The following is a 24,844-nucleotide window of genomic DNA, read 5'->3' on the forward strand; positions in this document are numbered from 1 at the left end:
TTCATAAACATAGATTATTCATAATATAAGGATTCAATAGCTTACTAAAGATTTTACCCAGGAGAGATTTGTAGGAGATAATTCCTACCTGTTAAATTTAAGAGATAATTCTAATCAGAAAAATTTAAAACCCATAGATTAGAAGAATTTTAAATGAATGTTTGGATTTGTTAAAACGATACATACATGTCATTTATGTGAGGGTCCAAATAGTCCCTGATTAATGAGTTTTAAATCCTATGTTACCTCTCTCTCTCTCTCCCTCTCTCTCAACACATGTCATGTCGGTGGCATTAGTTATGGCCATCTGGCTCAGTAGTTTGCCTAGGAACACTCGTTCATTTCCATAAATTTTCAAGTCGCAATAGTTAAATTTGCGTTTAGAAATAGGCATGCAAGATGCCAATTTCTTGTTTCAGACACACGGCAATCCAGCACCAACAAAGCTGTGGCAACCCATTACTCAAAATCCAAATTTCCAAATGCTGCATTGTGCGAGTATAGCCGAAACTGTTTGAGAACACTTCTCTCCTCAGCTGTGCATACAGAAAGTACTTCAGAAGGCTCCTAAGAAAATCAGCAATCACTGATCATAATGCAAAAATTACAGCAAAGCGACTCAAGAAACTGCTAGAAAGCACCTGCACAAAGTTCATATCAGTGACTTCTTCTTCTTCTATCAAAATTCAGCCAAAAAAAAATCTAATAAGAAAAACCCCAATTGATCTTGTTACACGACATAGCCACTAATTGTCCTGGTCGCAGCTGTTAAAAACACAATTTTCACACGTCTCAAGAGCCATAATGCTGATCATCTCAGTCAGATGAACTTCTTTCTGATGAACATGGTTCTCTCTTGATGAAGGAACAATTGGCAAGCATCGTCCCAGGAGTTTTGCAGTTGGAGGCAGCCTTTAAGCCATCAATCCTTCTCATCACCTTAGGCAGTGCAGTCGTTGGAGTAGCAGCAGATACAATGGTGTCTCCAAAACCTAGCCCACCAGACCCAACTGCATCTGCTCCTCTGGAGCTGGTTGGCAAGTCCCCAATGTTACTTTGGTCAGACACACAGGGAACTTTCCAGCACCTTTTTTTATTCTGCACGCTATTTCTGTCACTGTTATTCATCATTTCCTGCACTAGTCTTTGGATTACGTGCTGCTCCATATTCTGGCTACCAAAGGAAGAATCAAACCTTGACAAGCCATTAACTCCAATTCTTGAGCCTATACAAGGCAAAGCAGATGCACCATTGTTGAGGCACTCAAAGTACTGGGAAGACTCCTCTTTCATCATGCCTGCAGTTGAATTTAGAGAATTATGTACCAGCAGCTTTGGGTAACAAGTGGTCACTGCCAATGCTGCCCGTTCTGAGTCAGTCAAAAGTCCATTGTTAGCCATTTGGGAAGCACCTTCCATAAATCTGCCAATGCCAGGCGGGGCGGCCATCAACTTGCTTCCATCAGTTGACTCATCTTTACTGCTTGCCAGCTTTGTTTTTCCCTGCATTTGTTTTGCCTTGATTTTGATATTGGGAACTTCTCGAGCATAATTCTTCAAGCTTTCTATGGAAATACACCAAAATTATAACTCAAGAAGAAGACAGCTGCTTTAACTACAATTAAAGTAATGAAGTTCAAGGTATTGAGGTAATTAAAACAAAGAGCAGAACTCGAGCATGAACACTAAAGAGTACTGCTGCAACATTAGTTCTTCCTAGAAAATATATACTTGTATGCAGATACCATTTTCCTTTTATAAAGCTATTAGCCATATATCAAAACAATATGTAGATAACCAAAAACATAGTTCTCCAATGATTTGAAGGGAAGCACCCAGTAAGGGGCAGCTGCATTTGAGTCCTGTTGTCTATATTTATTTAGAGTGGAACAAAAGAGTGAGGACCACAACAGAGTAGAAATTTCAACCAACATTTCAAGGAGGTTGTCAAATAAATATACAGAAATTGAGGAATCGAGGCGATACTGAACCCAAGGCCAAAATAAAAAGGATATCAAAAGAAATAGCACAAGAATACATCTTACCAATTGGTCCAACATTGTTTTCACAGCTGAAAATCATCAGGTCTTTCATACTGTCGACAACCTGTGATATCTGTAGAACAGTTACAAGCAATGTTCAAAAGGCAAGAGAATAATCAAAGAAATACTGTGTCATCCCAAAAATTGGGTTTGGGCTTCAAACTTAAGAGTATTATATTTCCCAGATGTACCTGCAAGCACCGGACATACTTTTTGGAGAACCCCAAATCACCCACCAACTGTAACTCCAAATTTCTAGCAAGCTGACACCCAGCTTTCAGGAACCTACAATTAGATAATCAATTAGTACAAAATTAGGGTACATTAACCAAATCAGTTTCCTTTAACAAACCACCTTACTATCTAGATCTTCTAAAGAATAACTTTTCTAGCATATTGAGCACAGTGGAGAAGCAAAATCTGATTTATACCTAGCCCACCCGAAACATACAGATTACTGTTCTGAAAAATGTGTGCTTTTGCAACCCGCATATCAATGCAGAGTGTCACAAGCCAAACTTATTCAGGGCATTATGCTTGCCTGTAACCGCTTGCCTTGTGTGCCTGGAATGGGTTATCATCATTTAAATAGCATATATTTTATGCTTTGAGTGTGTGGAAGTCCTAGTGTAAAGGGCGTGTATGACTCCATAGATAATTTGATGTTTCTTAGTGTCAAATCTAAAATAGCATATCAAGCTCTTTAGGAGAGGGTGAGCGTTCAGTAGTCTTGTAAAACTCACTAGCTTTTGTAAATGTGCTTAGCCTACTCACTAAACACATGTTGCTTACGAAGGTGTTGTTCATGAATTATGTTGTTCAATGTTTACTGCTTGCATGCCATTTGCTTTCATGATTTTTATTTTTTTTTAAATAACGCAATCTTTATTGATATGCCCTCACTTTTGGCGGAGGAATACCGTGATTACAAGACAAGTAATGGGAGATTATAGATAAAGAAATTAAAGCCCTCCCAAAAACAAACCACGACAACCAACCAAACCAAGACCACAAATCCAAACAATGCTAAGTAAGAAACAAATCTAAATAGGCCTAGATAAAAACAACAAAAACTTTAAACAAATCTAAACCCACCAAACAAAAATCGAGAGGTTAAACTAATGACGAAAGGAAGTGAGACCCAACCTATCCATCCGAAAGATACCTTTCAGAGAACGTGGTAAAAGATGTTATTTTTCGTAGATGACATTATTTCTCATTTCTCCTACTCTAGCGAGAAAATTCAGCCGCACTATTGTCTTCCCTATATTGATAAATCACAATGAAGTTCACTCATAACTCCGCCACGAGGTCCTCCAAAAAATCCCAAAGATATCACAAGGTACATCTACCTTTTCGTAACCAATCAACAACAATTCGCAAGTTACTTTTGATAATCACATTAAAATAATGAAGTCATTTGCATAAACGAATTCCATCCAGAATTGCTTTTAATTTCGCACTATTGTTCGTACCATTGCCAAAATAGCTTTAAAAAATCGCTTTCACCATGCCATGGCAGTCCCGAATAATTCCTCCACCTCCTAAAGCACCCGGATTGCCCCTACAACTCCCATCACAATTAAGTTTTATCCACCCTGTTGGGGGTTTAACCCACGAAATAATTTTCCCAAGCCTGGTGCAAACTCCCTAATGCTGAATTTGAAACTCCTTCAAAATCATAATGTCTGACATCTTCAATTCTAGAAAAGAATTAGAGCTCTCAACTAAAGAACTAACCTATTATCGAACACTTCTCCACATCTGATCCGCACTTTAATAAACTCCTTCCATTTGCTTTCATGAATTGCTTGCTGCTTCCACTTACTTTTTATTTAGTTGTTGTGAATGTGTTATTATGATAAATCGCGGTAATCTTTCGCTGACTAATTAAGCAAGAGTGCTTTAACTAGTGCCATACGGACTCTTTATAAGGTGTGAAATATTTGAACCGTGATAGTTGGTATCAAAGCTTGGTTGAGTGCTACATGAATTCAGTTACCTTCGTATTGTAGAATTGTGTGAAGCAATTGGTAAGAGACCATGCTAAATAGTACCAAGAGAATTGAAGCGTTTGAGGCTCAGGTTGATACAACCAACAATGTGGCTATGGAGATGGTCAAACTTGCTAAAAGTATTGATGCTTTGGAGTGATCACAAAAACATCAATAGGTTTCTGTGGTGGAGATGTCAGAGGACCTCCACGCAATAGTAGAAACTTTACAGGCTCAAATGGTGGATCTAACTGTAAAGATGAACTTGATGGTTCTTGCTATGAAAAACTCCAATGCTATGGAGTATAGAGGAACAAAGGTGTTAGGACCCAAAATGTATGTGGATGCTCGAGATGCTAAAGAGTTAAAAAACTTCTTATTTGATATGGAGCAATAGTTTTGTGCAACGAGGACCAACTTAGGGCAAGTGAAAGTATACATGGCAACAATATACTTGGTTGATGACATTGAGTTGTGGTGGCGTACCAAGTATGATGAAATTGAAAATGGACATTGTGTAGTTGATTGTTGGGTAGACTTGAAAAAAAAGTTGGAAGGCTCAATTCTTTCCTAAGAATGTTGAATACATTGCTAAATGTAAACTAAGAAACCTAAGCACAATGGTTCAATCAGGGAGTATATAAAATAGTTTTCTACTTTGATGTTGGATATTTGAGATATAATGAAGAAAGACAGGTAGTTCTATTTTCTTAAGGGGTTGAAATCATGGGTAAAGATAAAACTTCATCAACAACGAGATCAAGACTTGCCCACTACATAGGCTACTATGGAACACTTGACTAACAATGCTAGAGAGTTCCACAATGTCCAAAAAAAGTGGCATGGGAAAGTCTTTCAAGAAGCGCAAACCCAAAAAATGGGAGTCGACACCAAGACATCAACTTCAAAAGAAGCTTCTTCCTCTCGATCATTCAAGACACCCAATGGTAAGGGTAAGATGATACGCTTCCTATTTTCAGACCCTCACAGAGTTGTCAATCGCCCTCATAAGTCATCTCTTAATGCCTTAAAGCTTCCATTACAAAGGAGGCACTACAAAATGATAAGGATGAGGAGAAAACCCCAGTATGGGTGCAATGCGGTTAGTCAACGCATTGGAGAGGCAAACAAAAGAGATAAAATTTACCTAAGCTAAAGAGTTAATGTTTGTGGATCTACAGATCAATGGGAAGAACACCTGTCCTATGGTTACCGGAGCTACCCATAATTTTGTTTCACAAGCAAAAGCACATAAACTTAGAGGACTCAGGACACATAAAAGCGGTTAACTCCCCAACTCAGCCTACTCTAGGTGTACCCAAGAAAGTGCTTTATAAAGCTTGAAAAGTGGGCAAGACACGCAAATTTCATAGTTGCACCGTTAGATAATTTCCAAGTGATTATTAGAATGAAATTCTTGAGGTAAACTAAGGTCATATTGATGCCATTTTCCAGTTTCTTTGTCTTGTTGGAGACCACCTTTGCATGGTGCAGGTTGTTAGAAGAAAGGGGATGATGAGAAGTTTCCTTTTCTCATGCAACTCAAGAAAGGATTAAGGGGTGAACAGAAATATCTTGCCATGTTGGTGGTAGATGAAGAAGTAAGCTAAAAGCGGCTGCCTAGTACCATCCAAGCTGTGTTGGATGAGTATAAAGTTGTGATACCAGACAAGCTACATCTTGCCTCCACGATAGGATGTGGAGCATGAAATAGAGTTGTTGCTAGGAGTGAAGCCACCAGCTAAAGGGCCATATTCAATAGCGCCTCTAGAGTTAGCAAAGTCAAGGAAACAGCTTGATGAACTATTGGAAACGGGCTATATATGTCCTTCCAAAGCCTTCTTTGGAGCACCGATGTTGTTTCAGAGGTAACAAACATAGGGCTGTAAACAGGCCAAACTGCTTATGAACGGCTTGGGAACTCAGCTTGGTAAGGGCTCGTTCGAGCTCATTTACTATCCAAATAAACAATTCCCAAGCCAAGTTTCAGGCTCAATTAATAAACGAGTCAAGCCTGAAGGTAGATGGGCTCGACTTGTGAACAGCTTCGATTAGGTTTGATAATGAGCTCGTTAAGAGGCTCGATTTCATATTCAATACTTAGCGAATATTTTATTTCAGTTGCTAAATTAGCTAATGTTTTATGCACAAATCCGCCAAATAGTAGACCCTAGATGAATGATACTATTGGTTAATTAAATTTTAAAAACATGTAGGGAAGGATTTATAGACAAAATCTTACACTCTACAAAATAAACCACTCTAGGATTTATCATCATCACCTCCAATATTTGAAGGTTCAGCAATTGCAATAGATTTAGAATTGGATATTGAAGTGGCAACCATGGGAGATTATTAAAAGCAGCAAGAACTACAAGAGATCTACAATTCTCAATCAATTTAACAGAATCAAATAAACTCTCTTAGCCTAAGAATAAGGAAACAAAATTAGGAAATAATATCAAATCCTAAAAATTGAAAACTACAAAATAAAGTCTTAAGAAATATGATTAGATAAATGCAGAACCCTCTTAGCCTTAGCATCATCAGGACAACCCAAGACTGCAACGCTGCAAGTATTCCACACGTTGTGAATCTTCCATTGTTGATGAAACCGAATGCCAAAAGATGAAAAAATGAGGAATAACAAGATTGGATGAAACAAAATAACAAAAAGAAGAAGAAGAAAGGATTCCAATCTGAATTGGGGGAGAGAAGGTTCAGTTGTGTAGGCGGGGCAGGTTGTTGCCCTGGAGGTCAACGATCTAGTGTAGGTTGCAATGATAGGGAATGCCTGCAGCCCCAGCGGCGGGCACGGCCCATTTCACCGCCCAAGATGGCTGAATAACCAGAGTGCTCTGACCGCAACGATAAAGAGAACACCATTTGCTGCAACATTATAGGAACAGAAATTAAGTTGTGATGAAAGAAGCCATTGCCCTAGGCTGGAAAAGCTTGTCCAATTGTCCCACATCAAAAATGTATGAAAGCATCAGCCCCTGAATGGCTTATAAAAGCCATTGCCCCAGGCTGATATGGTTGTCCATCCTCCCGTTCTATTTTGGGCCTGCTTGTTTACCAGCCTACTTGGGTTTTCTAATTTATTAGGCCCAGCAAATGTGCTTGTGTTCTTAAAAATTTGAATTATAATTGTAAAGCTCTTTGATACTAGATCTGTTTGGTTTTTGGTTTAGCCAAAAACCAAGCCGAGCTCAAGCTAAGAACTTAAATAACAAGTTGAGCTCAAACTCAACTCTTTAAGCTCAAATTGAACTAAGCCCAAGCTGAGCTTTCTTTCTACCAAGCCAAGCCTAAGCAAACTAAAGCTCGGCTTGACTTGTTTGCAGCCCTAAGCATGCGGATGTGTGTGGACTACTGCTCCCTAAACAAGGTTGACTATACACAACAAATATCCAATTCCCCTAGTTGCTGATTTGTTTGACCAACTAAGTCATGCAAAGTACTAAACCAAACTTGACTTGCAGTTGGGCTACTATCAAGTGAGGATAGCATATGGGAATGTATTGAAGCTGACTTATGTGACACGTTATGGGGCATATGAATTCTTGGTGATTGAGATGACGAAAGCGCCAGCCCCATTTTACACCTTGATAAACTAGGTATTTCATAGATACCTCAACAATTTTGTCGTAGTATACTTGGATGACATTGTCATCTATAGTTCCACTTTGCAAGAACATAAAGAACATCTACGAAAGGTGTTCGACATGCTAAAGGAGAACAATATTCATGTGGAGAGAGAAATGCTTTTTCGCTCAGCGAAGCATCAAATTCCTTAGTCATGTAATCAAGCAAGGTGAGAGCTATTCATGATTGGAAGATCCCAACGACTGTGAAATAGTTGCATTCCTTTCTTCGACTTTCCAATTACTACCGAAAGTTCGTTAAGGGATGCTCAAGTAGAACAACTCCTCTGGCAAAACTGTTCAAGAAGCGTCATAGGTGAAACTTGGCAGAGAAGTGCTAGGAATCCTTTTAACTACTTGAAGGTGCCATGATGAAAGATTCGATACTTGCTCTTTCGGACATCATGAAACCCTTTGAGGTACAAAAAATGACATCAGATTATGCTCTTGGTGGAGTCTTGTTGTAGGATGGGCATCCTCTTGCGTACTAGAGTCGTAAACTCAATGAAGCAGAGCGGAACTACATAGCTCAAGAGAAGATGCTAATTTTGACATTGCCTTCAAGCGTGAGGACATTTACCTACTTGGGTTGAAGTTTGTGGCAAAAACAAATAACTTAACTACTAATCACATCTTTACACAATTGAAATGTTTTCCCAAGTAGGCCCGTTGGCAAGGTATCCTAGCCGAGTTTAATTTCTTATTCGAGCACAAGGTGGGACAAATGAACTAAGTCCTAGATGCATTGAGCACGAAGGCCGAGCTTGCGGCCTTTCAAATGGTAACTCATTTGACAATAATTAAGGTTACTATGACAATGTGGGAGCACATTGAGGAGAACCTTGTCAAAGATCCAATTGCCCAAAACCTTATGAAGTCGGCAGAATAGGGCAAAGCTCACCAATTTTGTTTAGAAGACAGATTGCTGATGATGCATGGTGGTTGTCTCGTTCTGCTTCGAGCTGTAGATATGAGGAAGACACTACTATGAGAGTGCCATGACACCATGTGGCCAATCATCTAGGATGGAATTGCACTTTGGCATTGCTAAAGCAGAAGTATTACTAGTCACACATGCATGATGATGTCGTTGATTATGCCCAAACTTGTCTCACCTGCCAACAAGACAAGTGGAGTGAGAGAAGAAAGTAGGGTTGTTAGAGCCTCTTCAAGTACCAACGAGGCAGTGAGAGTGTCTCACTTGACTTCATCACTAGCTTGCGCAAAATGGGAGACATATGGTCTATGCTCGTGGTTATAGATAAGTTTTTGAAGTATAATACTTTCACACTTGCACCAAAATATTGTTCAACAGAAGAAACAACACAATTTTTTTTTAAACATATTATGGAATTTTGGGGGTGTTCCATAAGACATTATCAGTGATCAAAACTCAAGATTCACTAAAATCTTTTGGATTGAACTTTTCAAAATCCTTGGTTCACAGCTTGACATCTCTTCGAGTTACCACCCTCAAATAGAGAGGTTCAACGGCCTACTAGAAGAGTATTTTCAACATTTTTTACATCACCACCAATCAGAAGAATTAGGTGCAGCTACTCAATCTAACTCAATTTTGTTTCAATGCCCAGAAGAGCTTAACAATCAATAAAAGTCTTTTTGAGCTTGTTATAGGCCAAAGGAAGTCGTTACCCCACACAGTGAACAAGTCATACAAAGGAAGGAGTTCAATAGCATATATTTTCACAAAGAATGGAGACAAAACGCAGAGACTTCCCAATCTTACCTAGAGAAAACTTCCAAGAAAATGAAGAAATGAGCATATCAATGGAGAAGACCATTGCACTTCAACATGGGTGGCTTGGTACTTGTTAAGCTCCATCTAAAATAGATCAAGTCACTACAAGGTCAAGATAGGAGACTACTACGCAAGTATGAAAGACCAGCAAGGATCTTGACTAAAGTAAAGAAGGCTTCATACAAGGTTGATCCTTTGGCTTAAATGAAAGTGCATATTGTGTTTCATGCCAATTGCCTCAAGCCATTCAACGCCAACACTAAAAATCCAAGAAGAATTCAATCAACCAAAGCACCAAAAAGACAACGCAACCTGACAGAAGAGAAGTTGAAGTCATCCTCGCAGATAGAGAGTTCACATCATCAAGGAAGAAGTGGCACGAGTTCTTAGTAAAGTGGAAAGTCCCGGAAGACGAAGAAATCAATCAGATTTCAACGAAATTCTTGCAATCATTCGTGAACAAAGCTAAAGAGTACCCAGCATCAACTTCAACCGCATAAGAGGAGAGAGTGTTAAGAGCCAAGCTTGTTCAGGATAGTATGCTTGCTTGTGACCACTTGCCTTGTGTGTTTTGAGTTTGTGTAAGATTTAGTGTAAAATGGGAGTATGACTCCTCAGACAATTTGATGTTTTCTAGTGCTAGAGTTGAAATAGCATATAAAGCTCTTTTGAGGAGGTTGAGTGTTCATCAATCTTGTAAAACTCACTAAGTTTGTAAGTGTGTTTAGCCTACTTGCCTTCCTCGCTAAACACACGTTGCTTACTAAGGTGTCGTTAATGAATTACATTACTTCAGTGTTTACCGCTTGCTTGTCATTTGCTTTCGTGAATTGCTTACTGCTTCTGCCTACTTTTCATTCAACTATTGCGAATGAGCTCTTATGGTAAACCACGATAATCTTTGGCTAACTAATCGAGCAAGAGTGCTTTAGCCAATGCCACATGGCCCTTCACAAGGCACAAAATATTCGGCCCACAAAACAAGTGGACCTACCCAAACTAGAATCTTAGACAAATCCTAGGGTCCAACAGTAATTTAGTCATAGTCCTCCAAAATATTTCTTTATTTCCCTATTCCCCCACTGGAACTTTAGGAAAAATTGAGTTCTATAGTTAATTAAGCAATTTCTGCATTAAATTTCTGCATTAAAATTGTATTTGTCCCCAAACTCATGCAAAATATTTGGCTATTCAACACATAACCCCAAGTTTTTCTAAAAAATTTAATGCACATATTCCTTCATATTTTATTTTAATTCCTAAGTCTTTATGCATTCTGGTTTTGGAAATATACCAAATTGAAAGAACCGAATAACCAAAATATATTACTATTCTTTAAATTTTAGATATTATGTTTACATGGTTAAGTTATTTTAGATTTTAAAATTTTAATTTTAATTTTATAAATATCAAATTTTATAAATATCACAATTGTTTGAATAGATCCACAAATATGTGGACAGGCATAAGAGTAAAGAACAACTACACCTGGACTTCTGCATGTCTGAACGTGCTATTTGCATAGTGATGGAAGCCTCCTTTTATAAAGAAGGAAGATTGGTGCATCCACTTATCTAACCGATGTGGGGCAACATGAACTCCTACAGCACTAACAGGCAGTACAAGCGTGCAAGTGTACCATCCTATTTTGTGAGTTGGGAATGTCCCACATCTGTTGTATGAAATATGGGGGAGTCCTCTCCTTATAAAATCTCAGCAGGCCCCCCTCAACACATATCCCTTCTCCACTTAAAAAGGTGTTGCGTAAAAGACCCCAAATATGCACAGCGGAATATATATATTTGTATGTAAAAGATCAAGCACACTGCAACAATCTAATGATGAATACAAAACATTTCCACAATCACAGCAAGTAAATTAAAGCAATAACAATCACAAAGACACAGAGAATTACGTGGTTCAGCAATGCCTATCCACGAGAGCAAACGGCAAGGATTCACTATATTCTTGTGTAAATTACAAGAGTAATACAAGAATCCTCTCAATTCTCTCTCAACCACTCTTGACTCACCATATACAACATATACTATGTATATATAAGCCTCCTCGGAGATTTCCCCCCAAAACCCAACCATATTAACGTCCAAATATTCAAAATTCAAAATATGCGCTGGGTGTCCCAAGCCAAACAGTGGACTGATTGGGTCAATCAGTCGACTGTGCCAGACAGAATGTAATTGTCTGAATTCTATATCAAACTTTTGACTGATTTGGCCAAACAATCAAAGGTTTGTTGCTGCTCCTCAGCACAAGTGACTTTCAACTATGTTTTCTTCCTTGTTTATGCACTCCATCAAGTATATGAGCCACAAAAACACAACAATCTCCACCTTGGCGAGTATACGCCTCTTAGGAGAAACTGAGAACATGAACCCGCTGCTCCACCTTAAACTTGGGACGTTAGGTTGGGACCATCTCTCGTTTAGCAACTGGAGACAAACACCAAGTAATGCCGCTTGAACTTACCGATGGCAGCTTCAAAACGCTATTGCAAGCCTTCTATCACCAAAACCCCCTGCATAGTCCTCAACAAATCTCACAATTAATGGTCCACTTTGTTGCCTGTTGAAAGACCCAATTACATCTTTATGAGGGACCTTTGACATATCCTGGACATCACAGCCTATCCTTGGGTACCGAGTGGTAGACATTCCATATTGATTCTCTACAAAACCCCCTTAAGACAGCAAACGAAGTCTTCCTACGGTTTCATCCACAAAGCTACCCTGAGATAACACTAATCTCCCTACAGCTCTGTCCATGCAAATCATCAAACCAAGACTCATCTTGACCGTACCCAACACATTCATGTCAAAACCTTTTAACAAAGTTCCCAACTGATAAGCCTCAGTCAAAGCATTCTCAGCTAATAACATGTAATTCACACAAAACAGATACATCACTCCATTGCATCCTATCAACCTCTTCCACATCAAAACATATGCAATACCTCCATTTCCTCCATCATAACACTTATCCTTCTATTTTTCTCTTTGCTGTGCATGGCAAATTAAAAAATAGTAGGAACCTTGCTGCTAGTAGTAATGAATGCATAAAACTCCAGAATGTCAAATTTATACTTGAGTGGTGGTTTGATAGTGCACATGGGCCCACCGTGTTCCTACTGGTCTCCCGAGCTTAAATTCCCTGCAATATGAACAATGTCATCTCTGCTCTGAGTCTGTTGCTCCACCTACATCACATGCCCATTTAAATTGTGATACTACTGATTCGAGATAGAACTCCCCGCAGTTCTACCCCGTGTATCTAACTCCACCTGAATTACATTATTGCTGCTGCCGTAATTTTCTGGCATTTGTTTCTCTTCCTTTACCTGTGTACGCTACCCCACGGCTTTCTCACCAAAAGTTATGCCCTCAATCACCCCTTTGTTTGACACAGGATCACCCAGCTTGCACCCACCTTTTTTATACCCCAAAAATAGTAAGAATCTTACTACTAGTAGTAATGAATGCATAAAACTCCAGAATATCAAATTTATATCTAAGTGGTGGTCTAATAGTGCACATGGGCCCACCGAGTTCATGCTGGTCTTCCGAGCTAAAACTCCCTGCAATATGAACAATGTCATCTCTGCCCTGAGTCTGTTGCTCCACCTACATCACATGCCCATTTAAACTGTAATACTATTGACTCAAGATAGAACTCCCCACATTTCTACTCTGAGTATCTAATTCCAACTGAATTACATTATTACTACTCCCACTGTTTTCTGGCATTTGTTTCTTTTCCTTTACCTGAGTACATTGCCCCACGGCTTTCTCACCAAAATTCATGTCCTCGATCACCCCTTTGTTTGTCACATGATCACCCAGTTTGCACCCACCTTTATTTTACCCCAGAAAGATGTATTGTCTGGACATAACACCAAGCCTAGATCCTCCATCGCTAGAATAGTGCACCAGTGGACATCCACTCACAACCAAGTAGTCTACCGCAAAACCTGCTCACAATTCACCTGCAACTCTCCCATCTAGCAATACCTTTGGCGATCGGTCACACGAGAAACGCATCATACTGACTTCACCAATAAGTACCCTGCAATTCCTACAATTAACTTTTTGAACGAACCAGTGTACTTAGCCTCAATGTTTGACCTGAGAATTTGTTCTCCACCTCAACCACAAGTTTAACCTGGTAAGCACATCAACATCAGGCTTGTGCCACATAAGATAAACTAAAACCTTTCGTGATACACCCACGAAAAACATATGTCTGCCCCATGATGCTATCCTCACTGGTCCCCAAACATCTGAATACATGTAGTTACCCATATGCCTTAACCGCATATGCCATAGAACATCTGACTCGGATTCTATAGTTGCAACTCCACCTGCAACCGTAACACCCTGCAGTGCATAGATATTTTCCGCTACCCTTTCTCCTTTCATCACTATCGAGTCACTTTCACACACTTTCATTTCCCCACTTTCAAACTTGAAAATGTATCCATTATAGTCTAAAATGCCCAATGAAATAACATTCTTCCTTAGACCCAGTACATGTTTTACATCACATACGATTCTCACAACACCATCATACATTTTGATTTTGACATTTACAATACCAAGTATTTCGCATGAAATATCATTTCCCATCAAAACACAACTAGTATTAACTAACCTATAGGTATTGAACCATTTTCTATTTGTTGTCATATGATAAGGGCATCTATTATCTAGGATCCAAGAATCATCTGTGAGGCACTTCGAACCCAATGAAACACATAGCATATCACCATCACTGCTTTCCGAGTCTCCTTACACTACATTTGCAGATTTTGACGGACCCTGCAGATTTTCAGCATTCCCATTCTTCCACTCTGGATATTTCGGTCTTATATGCCCAATTTACCGAACCTAAAACACTTCATGTCCTTCTTCTTCCCGAACTACAACCGAGATCCGCTCCGGGACTTACATCTCCCATGTTCTTGGTTACTTTTCACCACAAGCCCTTCACAATGTGAAACATCATCGCTAGCCATTTTTCTTCAATGAAAATCAAGCAATGCGCTTGTTACCTCTTCCAAATTCAAGCTTTCCTTGCCCCATGTAAGAGTGATAACCAAGTTCTCATAAGTTTGAGACGCAAGTAGAGAATTTAATAGCATTAGCGCCTTGTTTTCCTCCTCAAACTTTACATCAACACGCACCAAATCACTCACAATCTGATTGAAAGTGTTGATATGCTGGTTCAAATCCGAACCCTTCACCATCTTAAGCCAATACAACCTTTGCTTAAGAAAGAGTTTGTTCGATAAAGACTTAGACATATACCAGTTTTCCAGTTTACGCCAAACTGCTGCCAAAGAATCCTCATCCATGACGTGATACAACACGTCATCAGCCAAACACAAACGGATGGTTGATATTGCTTTTGCCTCCAATTCATTCCATGTTGCTTCATCCATACTTTCCAGTTGAATTTCATACAATGCCTTCACCATCCCTTGCTGCACCAAAAGATCTTTCACCCTTCTCTGCCACAAACCAAAATTCCTAGTTCCATCAAACTTGACAACGTCAAATTTCGCAGATGAAGATACAGAGGCCATTACGACAAAGCTCTAATACCAATTGTTGTGTAAAAGACCCCTAATATGCGCAGCGGAATATATATATGTTTGTATATAAAAGATCAAACACACTGTAGCAATCTAATGATGAATATAGAACAATTTCACAACCACAGCAAGTAAATTAAAGCAATAACAATCACACAAACACAGAGAATTACGTGGTTGAGCAATACCTACATCCACGGGAGCAAACGGCAAGGATTTACTATATTCTTGTGTAGATTACAAGAGCAATACAAGAATCCTCTCAATTCTCTCTCAACCACTCGACTCACCATATACAACATATACTATGTATATATAAGCCTCCTCAAAGGTTTCCCCCCCGAAACCCAACCATATTAACATCCAAATATTCAAAATTCAAAACATGTGTTGGGTGTCCCGAGCCAAACAGTCGACTAATTGGGTCAATCAGTTGACTGTTTCGGACAAAATCTAATTGTTTGAATTCTGGATCAAACCGTCAACTGATTTGGCCAAACAGTCGAAGGTTTGCTGTTGCTCCTCAACACAAGTGACTTTCAACTATGTTTTCTTCCTTGTTTATGCACTCCATCAAGTATATAAGCCACAAAAACACAACAAAAGGCTTAAGCGAGAGGCCCATTTTCTATCTTGAACTTGGGCGTGTCTTATTAGCCCTCTAACCCACTCACTATTCAATGAACAATGGTGTCTTACAAAAATAAATAAATAAATATTCTAAAATTCAATTAATAAACCAAACCAAACTGATAAAATATGGTTTGTCTATTAGCTGAACCAACGGTTTCTGATTCGGTATCAGTTTGTTATAACTATGAACCGCAAATTTTGGTTCAATGTTCAATTTTAGCCAAAATCGAACCAATCAAAACCAAATACACCCCCAGGCATAAGCCATAAGGTGTTGGGGCTAGCCTTTTAAGAACTTATTTTTAGATGAAAATATGTAAACAAATTCCAAACATTTTTATTAAAAAAAAATACAAATTACATATAATACAACAACAACAACAACAACAAAAAACCAAGTCTTAAATCCCACTAGGTGTGGTTGGCTATATGAATCATTTTCTACCAACACGATCATGCGCAATTTCCTCCAACAATTTAAGGACTATTAAATCCTTATTATCTCATTCCAAATTATATATGTCTACTTGTATCCCTTCTACTACCAATAATAGTAACTAGCTCACTCCTCATCACTAGTGTACTATTGGCCTACATTGCAAATACCTAAACCATCTAATTCCCTTCCCTTATCTTGTGCTATGCCTAACTTACTATAAATATGTTCGTTCCTAAATTTATCTTTTAATGTTATACCACTCATTCACCTTAGCATTCTCATTTTGAAAACTTTTACTTTTTGGATATGGTGTTTCGTAGTTGCATAACAAATCGAAGTTATTGAAGTAGTAGTGCTATTAATTTCTTGATCATCAAGTTTAATCCTTTCTCCACATTCCTCCAACCACTATACATTTCATATATTTTATCTTATTTCTACTTATCCTAAAACCTCTTAATTCTAAAGCTTCTCTCCATAATTTTAACTTTGATTGTACTCCATCCCTAGTTTCATCAATCAAGACTATGACTTGCAAATAGCATACACCACGGAACCTCATTTTGGATACTCCTAGTAAGTTCATCCATCACCAATACAAAAACCTCTTAACTCTAAAGTCTCTCCTAGTTTGTTCGATCAAGACAATACCATCCACAAATAATATAATACACCATGGAACCTCATCTTGGATGCTCCTAGTAAGTTCATCCATCACCAGTGCAAAAAGATAAGAGCTCAAAGTATATTCTTTATGTACATAGAAATTCCCTAAACTCTCTGTATGTACACTTAATTGGGAATTCCCTAGAGACTCCATCTATCGTCCTAACATTAGTCATTACTCTAATAGGCATATTCTTATTTCTTAATGACATCAGTATACCTACCATTTAATCTTTTTTAATTAAAATTGACCATAAAACTTCCTTAGATACCTTATCATAGGCTTTAAGCCTTTAAGTCAATAAAAATCATACAAAAGTCCTTCTTCTTTTCCCTAAATTTTTCCATCAATCTTCTTAGAAAAGATATAGCTTCTATAGTTGATATCTCAAGCATAAAACCAATTTGATTTCAGAGACCCTCATTTCTAACCTTTGTCTTCATTCAACTACCCTTTCCTATAGTTTCATAGCATGACACAAAAGTTTAGTTCCATGATAGATATTACAACTTTTAATACCACATTTATTTTTGTATAAAGGTATTAAAGCTCTTTTCCTCCACTCTCATATGGTATTTTCTTCATTTTTATAATTATGCTATATAAATTAGTTAACCATTTAATTATATTATTACCCAAGCATTTCCAAACTTCAATTAGGATGTCATCTAGTCTAATAGCAATCCTAAATTTTTAGCTTAACTTCATTATCTCTAATTTTGCAAATAAGCTCAAATTTTTAGGTTTTTCCTCATTTGTCAATTCTAAGTTTAAGTCTTCTACTTGATTTTCATTAAAAAGATTATTAAAGTAACTTCATCATCTTCTTTTACATCTTCTTCTTTAACCAAGAAAATATCATCCTCAGTTGTTAAGCATTTTGTGTTACTTAAGTACTTCTCTTTCCTTCTCTAGCTCTAACAAGTTCAAATATGTCTCTTTCCCAATCTTTTGCATCTAATCTAGCATATAAGTTATTATATGCTTTATGTTTAGCTTCAATAATGACCTTTTTTGCATTTCTTTTTTTGTGTCTTTATACTTCTCAAAGTTTTCCATGTTTTATACCAAATTCTTTTCATCTTTACAACTTTTTAGACATCTTGATCCCACCACCAAATTTCTTTACTATCCAAGAATCTTTCTCTATATTGGCCTAAAATCTCTTTTTCTATCTTCTCAATAGAACTAGCTATCCTACTCCAAAGAGTGTTTGGAGTCTACACTATCCCCTACAATTTGTAAACTACTTGTTAGCCATTCAAAAAATATTAACTTGAACTCATTAAATTAATCATGCCAAGAGATTGTTATAATATTACAAAGTTCAAAATATTTTCATCATCTAAAGATGCAACTCAATTATTTTTGGAAGGTTGAGGTTCAAGAGTTCAAGGGATCAATTCACATTAGAACATTCCTTTCATATAAACATGTTTAATTTTTCTAACCAAATCTGACTTGAGATTAACACGCACACGCCCAAAATGCGTAAGCACCCACTAAAAAGGCATAGAAGGGGTGCTTGTCAACGTGACAAGTATCAGAAAAGCTAGGTGATAATGTGACACCGTAGGCGTAAGAAATGATGTTCTTTTTCTTCTTCTTTTCTTTTTTTCAGCACAGTATCATTAAGTTTGAAGTAGGGCTTCTCACTCAAATATGGCAATATGCTTAGGGTGCATATTGGATGCCTAGCTCATGTAGAATCATGCCATTGTGTAGCACAATCATAATGATGAGTTTATGATGTTTCACTCATCATTCAAAATGAGTCCATCTTGCATCATGTAATATGTATGAGACAATTTTCAGGATTTCAAGACAACATAATTTGTAACTTTTTTGTTCCTATTCTTTTTTAAAAAAAATGATAATTTAACTATTTGTAATCACTCTGCATTTATTTTGTGAGTGGAATATTGGAAAACATCACTATCGTGAAATGTTAATCAAATAGCCCACCCAATGGGTTGGCCATGTGTCCATGTGTAATCCTTCTCAGACGCATACAATGGGAAGAAATTATAACACCACACCAACCCCCAGCCGCAAGAAGTCCCTTCCTGACTTACCAGCTATCAACTCCTTAACTAAGGAAGCTAAAGCCTTTATATAGCTTCCCTAGACTAAAGGCCCCAAGAATGAGATTGTAGCAGTGAATCTTCACTCAATTGCATGTGTGCACAGCCGTGTGAGTCTATGAAAAGCTAATATAGATCATAACCTCAGGGAGTCATGCTCAAATAAACGCAGGCATGATCACTCAAGTAGCAAATTTCTTTTTAACTTACATTTTGCAATCTGCTTGTAAATCTTGCTGTGAAACCCGACCAGATCCAGTTTCATTAGTGATGCTCAGACATTTCCTTGCAACCTGAACCAACTGATTAACCTGAAAATCAGCAGAATGTTTCAGGAATATAAAACACAATAAAGTTGCACCCATCTGGTAGAAATACACAGAATATAAGGTGCGGAATTTTAAGAAACTAAACATGGGTAAAAACAAGAGAAATGACAACTAGTTTCATTTTTTTGTAAGTCTTCACTGATATCAACAGAGAGAATGGTCCAATGGGATGATGTTCCCATCACAATGGAATGAAAGGCACAATTTAGTAACTCAAGACAACAAAGTATGGGCAACTTTAAGCTACCAGCAGCCAAAGGTAAAAACATGGGGAGTATCAAGGGAGCATGAATACAGCCTAGCGGAGGAAAAACCAGTCATAATAAGTTTAACAACAAATTACCCTTAGAAAAAAAAATTATAATAACAATAATAATCACTTAGAGTTTTACCTACGTATTTGGATAGGATCTAATCTAGTTTTTTCAAAAGTGCAAAGTTATAGAACTGGAGAGAATAGGTACCTCAGGTTCAACCAATCTACGAGATAAAAGTTCTTCAGTACGCCACACACAAAATTCCCAAGACAGTATCTAATGAAATACATATTCATGTTAATGAGGTTAAACAAAATAAAATATTGTTACAAAAAATGTTTAGCTAGTGTTTGACATCACACAGCACCAATCTATCAAACTTATATGTAGATTGTAGACAGCCCTGACTCACCTTCAATTCATGAGTGAAAATAATACGAAGTTGACCCTCCCAAACAACATGAAGCTGTTCATAGACACTCTTTTGAACTGCTTTTCCACATTCCAATATCATTAATCCAGAAGGAAGTCTATATTCATGTGGCATGTCAAGAAATAAAAGTTCGTCAACCACACCACTCTCAAAATTTATTTTATTAAGCATAGGAAGTGCTTCAAAAATTGCCTCTGAAAAGGGGAAGAGACAAAGAAACAAGTTAGATGAAACAAGTGGTATCAAGTGCACAAGTAATTACATCAGAAAAATCAGATGCCTTGGTAATCATCGTCAATGATATTAACATTTATGGCAGCTATGAAATTGCAATTGAAACAATATAATGAAATAGGTTACTAGCAAACTGGTTACACAAGTGGGAACTTGGATTTGTTATCATGAGTGCAAAGGCCGACATAGAAATGAAAGTTTCTCATAATGTTTTGACATATGAACAGGTGAGATATCAATGATAAAAATTGAATAATCTTCCAGCAAGTTAACTGACACACAATTTCAATTATTCAGTAAGCTTCTTGAAGCAGGCTTGGTCCTCTTAAAGGATGTTGGATTCCTTGAGTTGGAGTTGAGAAATAAAAATTGTAACATCAACAGGAAGAAAATTAATGACGATGAAAGAATGTTAATTGTTAAAAAAGTGGGGTAATAAATGTGTGTGTGTGTATGTGTGTGTACATAAGAAAAGGAATAACCACTTGCTGAATCCAACAATAGGAAAAATCACTGATTGACTTACCTAATCCCCTTCCTGATTTAGAACCACATATGTCACAATGCCATGCATCCTGGAAAAAAAAAACAAACAAACAAACAAACAAACAAAAACAAAGAAATAAAATTGTTTTTTAGTTTCAAGCTAAGAAATTCAGAATTCAAGTTATCAATTAGAAGGAAAAAATGAGAATCAGAACAATATAGCACAGATTAATCTAGGGAGATGCCAATCCAAGAGAATAGCAGCATATAGTGTACAATCTCTTGAAGATGATATGCTAGACAGAAAATAACCAATAAAATTAGATATGAGAGTCCTATAACAAAGACAATTAGATATACTAGTGAGCGCACACACACACATAGATATATATTGTCTTTAATTTGTAAAAAGGAATGCCTCTATGGCACAAAAACTGACCCTGGCCACCTGCCGAAAAACACCAAGGGCATGATGCGCAACATTATCACATAGAGACAAACACCACCTTTTCTTAGCACAAGGAGCATAATACTCTGCCACAAATTTCCTCCAGTAGAGAATACTATTATCCTTTAGAGAGAGAACAAAATGAGAGTTAAAAGATCTTCATGTTATATGATTAACTAGTTAAAGAAACATACATGAAACATGGCATAGCGTTGTAGCAAAGAAGGGCAAATTATGTAAATTAAAACTGCAACTCACAGGTGGTCGATGCCTCAGATGATACATATACTGCATAAACCGACCAGCACAAACACTACCATCATAGGGGTTCTTGACTGGAGATGCATGATGCATGTGGTGCCACATCTCTTCTTGCTTCTGTAGCAGCTGCTGCTGCTGCTGCATGTAGAAGCCCTCTGATCGTGGAATTGATGGCAGAATCTGTTGCTGATTCCTTAATTTATTCTGCTGAATTAATGTACGTAATTGAGGATTATATGTTTGCAATTGCAAAGAATCAGGTCTCTGCAACAGTAGTTGAACAATCTGCTGGTGCAAAAAGTCATCTTGCTTCAAATCGAATCTTGATTTCTTATGCATCTCAGTTGGCACACAAGGCACCTGTTTTGTGTCAGCTATACGGAAAGAATGACAGGTTTGTGATATTGATTGAGATGCAGCAGTGAAACCCCTCCGCTGCTGCTGCCTTTTACACACTTGTTGGCAACTTTGATCTTTATGGGAGGTATGCTTTGCTGTGGAGGAACCATCCATAAGTGAAGAGCCTGAAATACTTAAATCATTAGATGAGAGTGCTACAGTCATAGAGGGGAAGTTTATGAAAGACTCCATCTTGGTATTGGTGTTTTGTTGCAAATGGGTGACCCGTGAAAGTGCTGAATCGGCATCTGTGATCAAAGAACTAGTCCCAGCACTTAGCCCAGAGTTGGTTGTGTCACTCAACATAGGAAGGTTCCTATCCCCAGAAATGAAGCCCACATTCAACTGCGCCATTCTAGCAATAGAACTCAAAGAATTCCCAAATGACGTCTGTCCATTTTTTTGAAACAAGACGTTTGACCAGGAGTGGACAAAACCTCCAACCACCTTAGTTGGCACTGCAAGGGGTGCAGTCAATTGGCTCTTTGAATCTAAGTAGGTCTCCAGAACCATCACTAATAACTCCTGCACTAAGGGACAGGTTCATAATTCATATACAAAGATGTGCCCTCAAATGGGAATCCCTAGACTCCCTACTCCCTACAAATAAAGCACAAACCAACAAATACAACAAGATTATTTCAAACATTCACTGTACTTCAGAAAGGGGGCAACAGCCTTGACAGCAAATTGGTTTATTATGATAACAAAAATATAAATTCAACAGGAAGCTCCCATGCAACAAGCTCATTTTAAAAGTATAAGTGTTAAGAGTTTCTACATCCACTTGTTTTTGGAGAAACAAATTCTATTTCTTCTAGGTTTTATGTATCTCGATAGATATTTCATCAGAAAGCCTTGGAAAAAGTAACTCTCTCTTACAGTAACTTCACAAATATATATATATATATATATATATATATATATATATATATATATATAATGCTATCAGTGTTTCTGCTGGTCACAGGGTCAGGCAAGCTCTATGGTGAGCCGACTTCCTATTCATTTCTTCACAGGATCAAAAATGTAAATTTAAGTGGACAGCCATGACAAGGATTAGGCACTAGGTGTCTTCGAAGTTGTTGGTCACTTTACAATCTAAATTCTCCGTTTTTTTTTTAAATGTTTTCCAGAAAAATATAATCTTTCTGCAGGAGAGTATTTATGCTACTGATATTACTTGTTAAAAGATCCTTGAAATCGCCAATAAGCAGAGAAAACAAGATCAAAAGGAAAACAGTGAAACAAATGGAAGCAGCAAAAAAAAAACCAACTAATAACGAGTGAGCAATACCTCCTCTAAACATGTAAAGAAAAATTCAAACGAAAGCATTTTCATTTTATTCCCTCAGAAAGCTTAACAGAACCCCCTATGGTATATCAAAATCTAAAAACAATAACATAAAATAATATTTTTTAGAAATTAAATTGTTGAACTAAATCAACAGAAGAGAATAACAACAGCGTAACTTCGTAGCATACAAATCAGACGAGCTAATAGCACTGAGAACAGATATTCAACCTCACCACATGCATGGTACATTCAATCTCAGTATACAAACGAACCCAAAAACACATACAATAATACAAATGAAGGAGCACCCGTCCGTCAATCGAACCAAACCTCTGTTCGCTTCCGAGAAAATAAGTAAACACCTGTTTTGATTCTTAAACAATGTGGTTCTTATCTCTGAAATATCCAAACACATACCATGCCCACACACACCCTGTCTAAGTCAATTAATAGTCACATTAGCCCAAGCCAAGTGAGTGTTTCTTTGTTTCCGTAACATAGAGCCCCACACAACATAACTGTCAAGATTTCGTTCCTCTTATTTTGTCGGCAAGCAAACGAAACTCAAATACAAGGCAGAAAAAGAAAGTGCTGTTTTTTTCCGAGTTCCCGAGACAACGATTCGAATCAGTTAGGGGGAAAGCAGTCACAAAATAGCAGGATAGAAGAAAGAAAAAGTAGGAGACAATGAGATAATGCTGACCTCGAAGAGGAGCTAGAGAGGGGAAGCTTTTCGGTGGAGGCATTGTGCAGAACTGCCATGGCTGAGATACTTTCGAAGCTCGGAGAGGACTGTGTTTATGTAGTTCGCGGGAAGCGCAAGAGGGACAGTGAAATGGTGACCGGGTGTGACCGGTGGAATTGGGGACTTTGACCGGGTGGTACCGGTGGAAGATGGTGACACGCGTCGTGGGCGGAGGTTAGCGTTACGGTGAAGAGATCGAGGTGGGGACGACTGACGTCTGACGACTGCAGTTGTCCATATATTCTGAACTACAATTTGCTCTTGGAATTTTCTTTATTTACGTAATTGCCGCCCACTAAAACTGATTGCTTGCCCATTTTGTCGACAAATCTGAATTCTTCCTAAATTAAAACGACTCCACTAATAATTCTTACCAAATTAAAAGCATTCGACTAATTACATTGTTATTAGGGGTGAGCATAATTCGGAAAAACTTGAATTAATCGATTTAACTGATCGAAATTGGTCGGTTCAGTTTGAATAAAAAAATCGGTTTGGTTGGTTCAATTAAGCTTCACCAAAATTCGGTGAATCGATTTTCGGTTCAGTGAATAGGAAATATAAATTCAGTTAATCGATTTAATAATTAATTAAATTTAAAATATAAATTAATATATGTTAAATAATTAAGTTTCACCAAAATTCTATTTTTAATAATTAGTTTTAAATAATTTCGGTTAAATTCGGTTAACCAAATTACCCAAACAGGTAATTTGATCAAGCGAGGTTCGGTTAATACCCCTTATTCGATCGGTTCAGTTAATGGAAATAATTAATCAAAATTTTTGATTAATTCGGTTAATTAACCGAATTTCACCGAATCAACCGTTTGCTCACCCCTAATCGTTATGAAGGGAAGACTAAATTAATAAAAGATCAATACCTATTTTTCTCTTTTCTTGACCTTCATGTAGTTGTAGAAGGTAATCTTTTGATTCCACTACAATGTTGGTGCCTATGTGGTGCCTCTACGCCTCTCCGTTAGGCTTTTTCAGGCAGGATAGGATTTCAACCTACACAACAATGTTTACTTGAAAAGGAAAATATTTTGAGAGAGAGACTCTTTGGAACAGAATAAAAAC

The 24,844-nt window shown here is 37.6% G+C and overlaps 1 protein-coding gene across 7 annotated transcripts; it reads right to left on the bottom strand.

Annotated features, from left to right (window-relative positions):
* Nucleotides 1-447: 447 nt before the first annotated feature.
* Nucleotides 448-23,855, bottom strand: LOC131164248 (probable transcriptional regulator SLK2). Of its 7 annotated transcripts, none has more exons than XM_058121293.1 (10): nucleotides 23,721-23,855; nucleotides 21,319-21,845; nucleotides 21,052-21,183; nucleotides 20,653-20,701; nucleotides 19,872-20,086; nucleotides 19,667-19,735; nucleotides 19,084-19,184; nucleotides 2,234-2,327; nucleotides 2,046-2,115; nucleotides 448-1,565 (listed from the first exon to the last, which is right to left on the bottom strand). In XM_058121293.1, exons 1-10 carry the CDS (start codon nucleotides 23,761-23,763, stop codon nucleotides 817-819), a joined length of 2,049 nt encoding a protein of 682 aa, XP_057977276.1. In that variant the 5' UTR covers nucleotides 23,764-23,855; the 3' UTR covers nucleotides 448-816. The 7 variants fall into 7 exon arrangements, with proteins under 7 accessions (XP_057977276.1, XP_057977271.1, XP_057977273.1 ...); XM_058121288.1 differs by having other exon boundaries at nucleotides 21,319-22,245; nucleotides 23,304-23,855; XM_058121290.1 differs by having other exon boundaries at nucleotides 21,319-22,245; nucleotides 23,246-23,855.
* Between the last annotated feature and the right edge of the window lie 989 nt (nucleotides 23,856-24,844).

This window comes from Malania oleifera, chromosome 9 (genome assembly GCF_029873635.1).
Source record: "Malania oleifera isolate guangnan ecotype guangnan chromosome 9, ASM2987363v1, whole genome shotgun sequence".
Classification (NCBI taxonomy): Eukaryota; Viridiplantae; Streptophyta; class Magnoliopsida; order Santalales; family Ximeniaceae; genus Malania; species Malania oleifera.

What these genes read in the sequence shown, in the direction of transcription:
- LOC131164248 (XM_058121288.1), bottom strand. Translation starts at nt 23,432, where the DNA reads ATGTGTTTGGATATTTCAGAGATAAGAACCACATTGTTTAAGAATCAA. An exon ending in ATCTGAGGCATCGACCACCT is followed by an intron (nt 21,184 to 21,318) that starts GTGAGTTGCAGT and finishes CTCTCTCTAAAG; the next exon opens with GATAATAGTATTCTCTACTG. An exon ending in GTAGATTGGTTGAACCTGAG is followed by an intron (nt 19,185 to 19,666) that starts GTACCTATTCTC and finishes GCTGATTTTCAG; the next exon opens with GTTAATCAGTTGGTTCAGGT.